The 9,387-nt window shown below is 45.3% G+C and overlaps 1 protein-coding gene across 1 annotated transcript in view; it reads left to right on the top strand.

Annotated features, from left to right (window-relative positions):
* Mrps9 (mitochondrial ribosomal protein S9) overlaps positions 1 to 5,418 on the top strand; it is a 55,423-nt gene extending 50,005 nt beyond the window's left edge. Inside the window, exons 10-11 of the mRNA XM_021198499.1 lie at positions 3,057 to 3,226; positions 5,143 to 5,418. Of these exons, the coding sequence (XP_021054158.1) occupies positions 3,057 to 3,226; positions 5,143 to 5,234 (262 nt within the window). The 3' untranslated portion in view covers positions 5,235 to 5,418. The remainder of the gene's footprint in view (positions 1 to 3,056; positions 3,227 to 5,142) is intronic.
* The last annotated feature ends 3,969 nt before the right edge of the window (positions 5,419 to 9,387 follow it).

The raw sequence follows: 9,387 nt of genomic DNA on the forward strand, positions 1-9,387 counted from the left end.
TAGGTGTTGTCCCAGTCAGGCATTTCACAGCTTCTCTCCATTCGCTGTCCTCCCTTGGAGCTCTGAGTGAGCCACCATGCAGAGCTCTTCTTGTGGACGGCAGCTATTCCACGACTTGGCTCTGTGCAGACCAGATGCTACAGGATTATTTCCTACCTTCTAGTCCTGTTTCCAGAGTGTGTGCTGGTGCGTAAGGCAGAGGGGCTGAGGCTCCTCAACGCCACACTGTTGCTTGTGTAAGGAAGCAACAGTAACTGCCTCAGGCAAGTGCATTTCTTGTATTTGAATGTGTTCCCGTGTCAAGAAGGAATTTGTTCTTAACTCTGTGTAATACAAATGAAACGCACTCAGCCATTATCCTCACTGGAATAGATAGATGCAGGGAGCCTAGGAAAAGCCAGAGAGGCCCACAGCACAGAATAGTGACTTCACCAGAAACAGCACGGATGGGTGGCCTCTCTGTCACTTGGTGTGCAGACATAGTTACCCATGATTTAACTACCAGTCTTAACCATAACTTAGTCTGGAAATTCAGTTTCACCTTAAATCTTACATCTCCCCGACTCCTGCCACCACCCCAGTTTGAGATGAGGTTTCACTGCATAGCTCTGGCTGTCCTGGAACTTGCTGTGAGACCCACACAAGTCTGAGGCACAGAGATCCACCTGCCTCTACCTCTTAAGCTCTGTGACTGAAGGTACTTCTACTATTCCTGGCAGCTTAAACTTTTAGTTTGAATTCAACCAGCAACATTATCTGTGGTCCTTTATGGAAAAGATGTCAGTGCCTACTATTAGATGATTATGACTACTGTTAAAGACGATTCCTGCTATTAGGGAACATCTGGTTGGGAAGCCCAGTGCCGCTGCTCTTAGTGGGAAAGGACACAGAGACGCTCTGACTGACTTAAGATAGCTGTAGGGAATAAGGGGTGCCCTGCTAGCGATGAGAAGCAAGGGCCAGGGTCTGTTTCTGAGCTGCCAGACTTGCAGCCGCGGAGAGGGAGCTGGGCACGATGGTCTCCGAGCTACTTTTCTTAAAGTCCCCGGGCCTGTTCATCCTCTCAGGGTTATTTCTATAAGGGCTGCCATTTTACAGAGGGAAAGCTGATCGTGAGGGTGCTGCAGTGGTGCCTTCCCAGGGTCATCAGAGTTTTTTTTATTTGCTCTTATTTACAACAAACATGGATTGCTATATGCCTGGAATTTGGGACACAAGAAAAGTTGATAACCTTTCTGGAAAGCCGAACTCACTGATACTTACATGCACTAACCGCGTAGTAGAAGGAACATGCGTGCATTTGAAGCAGCTACACAAAAATCAGTGTCTGTATTTGGTACCAGAGGACTAGCATTCAGAGAACATATAAATGAGGAAATCATTTATTTGTAAATTTTTGAAGCATGCCAGTTCATACAACCAAAACAGTGAAGGATTTCATCGGCACTCCTGAGAGGAGACGTGCTGCACTGTGAAGGGTTTTCCTGTGATGAACCTACAAGTCTCTGCTGGTTTAGAACTGGTACCAGTGGCAGCATCATGACTAGCTGTTAAAGTTTGGGGCGAGGCTTGTAGATTGTGTTTTACACTCAATGTCCTTCCAACTTCCTGCTCTGCAGACTTTTGTCATCTGTCTCACCTTGACCATTCTGCCTCCATGACTAATGTAGCTCCAGAAATTTTATTCTGCAGTTCAGTTGTGTTTTTTTTTTTTCCTGAATTTTGGTCTGGTGACTGATTATATAAGCATGTATTTAGGAATCTAATATCCTTGTGTATTGAGACAGATAAATGTTGATGGTCTCAAACAAATGATTGGCCAAAAGCCTCTTTTGTAGCGTCACTTCTGTCGCAATCTCACTTCCTGTCAGGTGATGTGGGGACTTCCTCGGTGCATGCATCAGACAGTCCCACTCTGCTTGCAATAGCATGGCTAGTTTTGTTTGGTTGCCTTAAGTATTCTGTCAGAAAAAGCAGGGTAGGCTTATGTCTGTTGTAGAATTGGCCTGTCCTTGGATGCACCATTCCAGATACAGCTTGCTGTGGCCTTGAAATGTTTCCGTAGGTCCACTCACAGGGGCTATTTCCTTACCTGTTTGGTGTGAAAAGTTGCATTTGAATCTCCAGCTGTACTTAGCGTAGAGCTCACAGTAAAATCAGCTTCCTTTGGGAGTCTAGAAGCAGCAGTGGCAGACAAAGCAAGTGATGTGATACAAATGGACTCCTCTAAGTAAAAATTCAGGAGATACTGGAGCTCAGGGATAGAGTGCTTGCCCAGTACCCACAAGGCCTTGAGTAAATTAATTAATTAATTAAAATAAAAAAACTCAGCAGAAGTGACAGCAAAATAACAAAATCCAACTCTATCTATAGAGATGGCAGTGGGCATCATATTGATGTCATGGTGTGAGCGGGTGCTTGTTTTCCCGGGTGAGAGGGCTCAGGACCGTGCTTATGTGTGGCTGCTCTTTGGTGCCTGCCTGTGGTTTGCTCCTTGGTCCTGAAGGGCCTGACTGTGCATGCATCTTAGAGATCTACAGTAGGAATTTGTGATTTGGGTAGAAGGAAGGTAGTTAGGTTCACTGTGGTTTTAGAAACTTTAAACACAGCATTACACAGATGAGCACCGTCCGTTCTGCAGAAATGAGTACACCTCGTTTAGGAAAGCCAAATGGCATCTGAGTTTTGCTTGAGAAGGCCTATTAATGTATACCTGATCACTGAATTCAAAGGCTACGTTCAGTGGGTTAATGGTGCCCCTGGGCTGTAAGACTTCATTACGTGGTGATTTTCACAACTTGCAAGGTTCTCATGAGATTATCAGTAAACAGTAACAGTTGATGTATTGCTCTACTCTGCCCATATCACCACCACACCAAAAAGAAAGAAAAATAAATAAATCTTTGAGCTGTACATAAGCCAAGCATTCTAAACCCCAGGAGGAGCCATGTTTCTGTGAATGGTGTAACTGCGGCTGGCACCATTTGGTTTTTGTAACTATTCACAAAGTCACATCTTCATAGGAGGCTTAACCCATGTGTTGTGATGTGCCCTAGAGAACAGTTGATGTTCCCTTTCCACTTCCTGGACCGGCTGGAAAGACATGATGTGACCTGCACAGTCTCCGGGGGAGGGAGGTCAGCACAGGCAGGAGCCATACGCTTGGCAATGGCCAGAGCCTTGTGCAGCTTCGTCACTGAGGACGAGGTGGAGTGGATGAGACAAGGTAGGTGGGGGGAGGGGGATGTTGTTAATGCTGCCTTACACTGTGTGGATCTCAGGACACCTCTAGGTTCCTCCATACTCCAGAACCACAACTATCATTTGCAGGCTAGATTTCTACAAAGTGAACCAAGATTAGGACAGGTAACGGTTCTCCCTCCCAGCCATTGACCTTTGTCTCTGCTGAAATATGCAGCCCAAGGCCTGCAGGAATTACTTTGGCCTTAAGGCATAATCTTTTATGCAGCAGACCCAGCATATAACTCAACTATATTTGAAATAGACTGGATTTTTTTACTTTATCATAAGAGTCAGTGATAATTTTTTAGTTAATGATAGAGTAACTGTTTCCTAACTTTAGAGATTTTCTCTTTTGTTGTTGTTGTGATATTACAATTTTATTTGCTTTTCGTTTTCATTCCACTTTGTGACCCTGTTTCCTGGGCAGTGAATGAAGGAGACTGCCTGGTAGGGTAAAGAGTGTACTTGACCCTGCTGGATGCTACTTAAACACGCAGAGGCCACTCAAGCCGAAGGCGGCCTTTGCTTCATCCACAGGAAGAAAGCTCTGTATGTGCAGCAGATGCAGCAGGCTTTGGAAGCCACCTAGTGCTTCCAGCTTCCCCCACTTCCGCCCATAGAAAGCGGTCTCCCGACTCTGCCTGTGGCGCGGCCACTGGGATCATAGAAGTAGAGTTTGTGGCTTCGGCTACTTGATTTTTTTTTTTTTAATTCTCTTAGAGTGTTGCTCACATAAATAATTTGACATTTAATCATATTCACTAACTTGTGAAAATGTGTAATGAAGGGAGTTTGGATTCACTTTGGGTTTCACTTAACCGTTGTGCTCTTTGGAGCTGTGTGCATATGGCTTTGGATATAATGTAGGACATACCTCTGTTCCATTCATAATAGTTATTTTATTCCATGAATCCCCTACTAAATACCACCATAAGCCCTGCGCCAATAGCAAGATTGCTAGTGTTACAAAAGTAAAAAGGGCCAGGATCAGGACTGCACACCATTTATCCCAGGACTAGGGAGGCAGAAGCAGGCAGATCTCTGTGAGTTCAAAGCCAGTCTGATCTACATGTAGAATTCCAGGTCAGCCAGAGCTACATAGTGAGATATCAACAATAAAAAGAGAACTAAAAGCAATAGTCTATGTACATTATATAGCAGTTGGATTTTCCTAGTGTCTGAGATTGTGACTAACATTCCCATCGGACCATACACTGAAAATAAAGTAACCCAGAAGTTGCCTCAAACCATTTTTGCTCCTGATGATTACACAAGCTGCAGCTTCCCGATGAAAGTGACTTTATTCTTCTAGAACAGTTTCTGTCCAAAGAATAGCTCTGAACTTACTTAACTTCTTAAGTAAAACACCAAGCAATATCATTTTCACAGAAGTTCTAGCGAGATACTTCCTTCTTTCAACTCTGCTGAGCAAACCCTGTCTGTATGTGAACTTTAGCTGTGCTGTTGGCAGGGCAGGAACCCGTGTGCTTCCTCCCTGACCAGGTACAGTGACACACACCTGTATCCCCAGCGCCTGGAAGGCAAAAGCATGAGACTCAGAGCTTCAGGGCCATCCTCAGAAGCAGGGCGAATACATGTCAGCGTAGTGAAGGACTGACCATAGAAGAATGGATAGCTGTATCCTAAGTGGAAGAGCATTAAAAACCAGAGAAAGACTCATAATTCTCCTAGAGTGCAGAAAAAAGACTCATAAATCATTGCCATCAGTTGTATCTGAAATTGGTAAAGTACCCCAGAGGGGTGGGATGACCTCATCAGAACAGGCTGCCTCTAGGGTTTTCTTAGAGCAGTTGCTGTGGGGCTCAGGCCGCTCACTCGAGTATCTGCTAGGCAGCCAGCATTCCTCACAGCTCACAAAGGCTTCTGTTTATGCTGCAGCCGGACTACTTACCCCTGATCCGCGGATCAGAGAACGGAAGAAGCCAGGCCAGGAGGGCGCCCGAAGAAAGTTCACCTGGAAGAAGCGCTGAGACGTTTCCCGGGAGAGCGAGGAGCACCATGTCTTTGTGCCTGGCTCATGGTAGAGCACAATCATACACTGACAAGGGAGGCGGCATTTACACATTGGCTGGAGTTTAAGTTATGACATGATTTATTTTTTAGTGCTATTTTGTTATGATTGCCATTGAAAATAATAAAAAGAATGTTGGTTTCGTTCTCTTTTTTTAAACTTTTTTAAAAATACAGTAGTGTAACTTTGCATATTAGACTTGAAAGTTATAGTCACCCCATTATGCAGGTGAAGTTCTTATTTGAAAGGTGAAGCGGCCTACCAGAGGCAGACCCTTGCCCACTGACGCTAGGTAGTTGTCTTACATGGTAGTTCTTGCAGTGTGCTTTTGGAATTGAGAGCTAAGAGTTCAAAGATTGGAAGGATTTGGTTACAGCAGGAGCTCAGCAGAGCTAGTGAGCTCTGAGCTTCCAGCGTTGGGTGCCTGGTGAGGCTCCAGCCACTGACGGGCGCAGATCAGCTTTTAGTTTCTGGTCAGAAGAGGGAAGAGGCTAGGCCCATTTTGAATTAGTTTGGAGTTTGGTTTTTATAAATTTTTAATCATATATTTAAGGTATACAATAGAGTATTTTGGTTTACATAATGAAAGGTTTAATGCAATCAAGAGAAATAACACGTCCATCATCTCGAGTGGCTCCCTCTGCGTGGAATGAGAAGTAGCAGACTCCTAACCTGTGCGCCGTGCATAAGCTAGGTACACTCACTCTTCCTGTGGTGCTGAACTTCTTACCCTTGTCCAGGGGCTTCTCATTCGTCCTACCACACCAACCTCCGAATGCAGCAACTACTGTTGTACTGTTTCTCACAGTTCACCTTTATAGACTCCACAGCTAAGTAAAATTGTGTGCAGCATCTTCCTGTGTCTTACTGTTACACTTATAATGTCCTACAGGTTCATCCAAGTCAGTTGGACAGGATATTTTTTTAAAGTCTGGATTTACATATATATAGAAATAACCCTTAGCACACACCTTTAAGCCCTCTGGGTGGAATATAGACACACCCGCAGTATATACCTTTAATCCCAAACAGTGAATATAACGTTATTTTGGAGAAATAAGAACCCATTTTTGAAAGTGATGTTGAATTGAGACAAAGTGACAAATCAGAGAATTGACAGAATAGGATTTGCCCAACTCTCACGAGAAAAGAGGAGAGGGAAGGTACTTAAGGAGCAGTGCAGAGAGAGTTCTACCAGGAGAGTTTTACACAGACAGGTTGAAGAGAGAACGAGCTAACAGTTAAAGACAGCAGGAGCCAGAGAATGAGGAGTTAGAAGATTAGAACAGATTGCTTGAATTAGCTTGAGGCCGAGCACAGTAAATTCAGTCAGGAGGCTGAGAGAAGCCAGATTGAATCAGTCAGCGTGGAGAGGAGTGCGGGCCAGTACAGCTGAGTACGCCAGCCAGCCAGAGCTCAGTAAGAACAAGAAAGGGATGAGCTTGTTCAGCAGCAAGGCTCAGAGGCTGAAACCATTCTAGGTGTAGGTAAGACCGCAGAGGCTGGAAGCTTCCAGGACGGCCTAGGTCAGCTGACTGAGGCAGTAAGCCTAGGAGATGAGTCACTTCCAGAATAAAAGTGACTTTTACATATTTATGCTTACTGTGTGTCAACTTGATGCAACTTAAAATCACATAGGAGACAAAGCTCTTACCAGTCTACCTCCTCATTTCTAGTACCTCAAGCTGCTTAGCCCTTCTCTGCCACAAAGCCCTGTACCCTCAAATCCCAACCCAAAAGAAATCCTTTCTCCTGTGAGCACATTTCACCTCAGTAGTTCACCGTAGCCATGAAACAGGAAATACCACATACTGATTTCTGTATTGGTTCATTTTGGAATCCATTTCCACCCATTGAGATGGACAGCCTGAGGGTCAGGTAGCATTGAGCTTCTCCCCAGGGGAGCCTCACTGGAGCTGCTTGGAAAAGGACTTGCTTCAAGGAACTGGCAACAGGGTGCCTGGGGGAGAAAGTGCCTGGGCTAAGAGGACTGCCATACAAATGACCTCCTTCAATGGTAGCCAGAGATGGGGTGGACCCCAGGCCAGGTGTACAGACCCTGTGAGATCTGCCAGGTAAGCGTGGTTGGACGGTAGCCATCCCAGAGGTGTTTGCACAGGAGTGGACTTTTCAGTCACAGCTGACAGTTCAGTTTGCTCTAGGGTTCCTGGCTGCCCTGGCTTAAATGAAGAAACGTAATGTTTTTATCTTCTTGCAACTGGGGGGCAGGGGGGAGCAGTTTGTGGCAGAGAACTTGAAATGATTCAGTTGCTTACCTGTATGTCTGCTTATAAATATGCTTCAGTACAGCATTCTCAAATGCGCACATCCAACACCTCGTCCATATTCAGATGATACGTCGAGGACCTCTGCCCTCTCCTGCATCTATTTGTAAGTCTTTTTTTTTTTTTTTTAAATCTAGATCCACATATAAACAAACAAACAAAAACCCATGATATTTGTTTTTCTGAATCTGGCTTATTTCACTTAATCTGAAATTATGTCCAGTTCTGTTTATTTTCCTACAAATGACATCATTTCATCTATTCCTTATGGCTGAAAAGTCTCTATTACAGCACAACTGCTTTAAGTTAGGCCAAAAGACCCCTTCAGAAGTGAGTGTAATTCTCAATCTTCCTTACCAGAGAGGGGGTTTTGGTGGTGACTTCTTGGTTAATTTACTTTTTGAAAATCTCAGGTGAGTTTTGAGGTATTTTGTACTCACCAAATCCTTCGGGAGTGAGATATCACTGCACCGAAAGCAAGACTAGGGACACTTGTGTGTCAGTGCCCAGTGCATCATGTGAAGTTGCAGTCAGTGAACTTTCCAGGACTTTTACCGTGTAACAGACCTTCTAACTGACAGGTTGTCTGGCTTTGGTCAACCACATTTATTTAGTTGCAGTCTTCAGGCACGATCAGTGTGATGGGAGAGGCAACATCGCCCCTCTGCGGCATCGATCTGTAGAGAGAGCGGTGGTTCTGCCAGCCCTTCCAAGCACTGACTGGGCTGGCTCCTCATCTGGCACCCTTGGGATAGCATGGTGCTGACTGCATCAGTGTTCCCCATCTGATCCTTACCTCAGTCACTTCGATGCCAAGGAGGTGATAGTGTTGTGGGAACCAAAACTGAAGTAATGATAAAGGCAAGGGAAGACCAAAGCCATCTCTGACTCAGGCAAGAGGAAAGAAGAGGGAGGGGGAGAGAAATGGGTTCATGGAGCAAACCTCTGGGATGGCTCCCATCCAACCACTCACCTGGCAGATCTCACAGGGTCTGTACACCTGGCCTGGGCTCCTCCTGATCTCGCTACCATTGAGGGAGGTCATTTGCATGGCAGCCCTCTTAGTCCAGGCACTTCTATCCAGAGAAGAATTACTTGTGTAGATTGGCTGGGAAGAACTGAGGCAAGTCTGGAGGACCAGCCTGCCATGGAGAGTGGACCACACTACCCAGAAGAGCAACGCGACCTGAGTAGAAGAGTGGTTTCCAACACAGTTTTAACAAGAGCGTCTTCTTAAAGCTATGAAGTAGGGTCACCATAGAATAATGCAGGCCTCTAAATCTTACTCAGTCCTACCTTCCTAAGCAGCAGTTGTCACAGCCTTGGAGAAAACATTGTTTGTTTTAAAAACCTTCAGAAAGCTGAAGAACCATTTGCAGGAGGAAGATGGTAGACTGCCCGAGGACATCAGGTCAAATACAGAGCTATCTCTCAGCTCACCTAGGCAGACATGGTAACGCCATCATAGGAACTGAAGTCAGGCTGTCCACCAGATAGAACTTGGCGGAAAGCTTGGGGCAGGATGTAAAGTGCCAGGGGACCGTGGAGGTCAGTGTGGGTCTATGCGCCTCTGGCTACAGCTCCTAAAACTTTTGGCCCACATTTAGAAGCAGGAGACTGGGAACTTGCTACTGAAGACTAAGGGGGCTGGCCCACTGAGGAGATTTGAAAGTTGGCCTGGTCTAAGAGCATCAAGGATCTCCACATAAAACTCATAGAGGAGAAAGGGAAAAGCCTCGAAGATATGGGCACAGGGGAAAACAGAACAGCAATGGCATGTGGTGTAAGATCGAGAATTGACAAATGGGACCTCATAAAATTGCAAAG

Source organism: Mus pahari, chromosome 5, assembly GCF_900095145.1.
Source record: "Mus pahari chromosome 5, PAHARI_EIJ_v1.1, whole genome shotgun sequence".
NCBI lineage: Eukaryota > Metazoa > Chordata > Mammalia > Rodentia > Muridae > Mus > Mus pahari.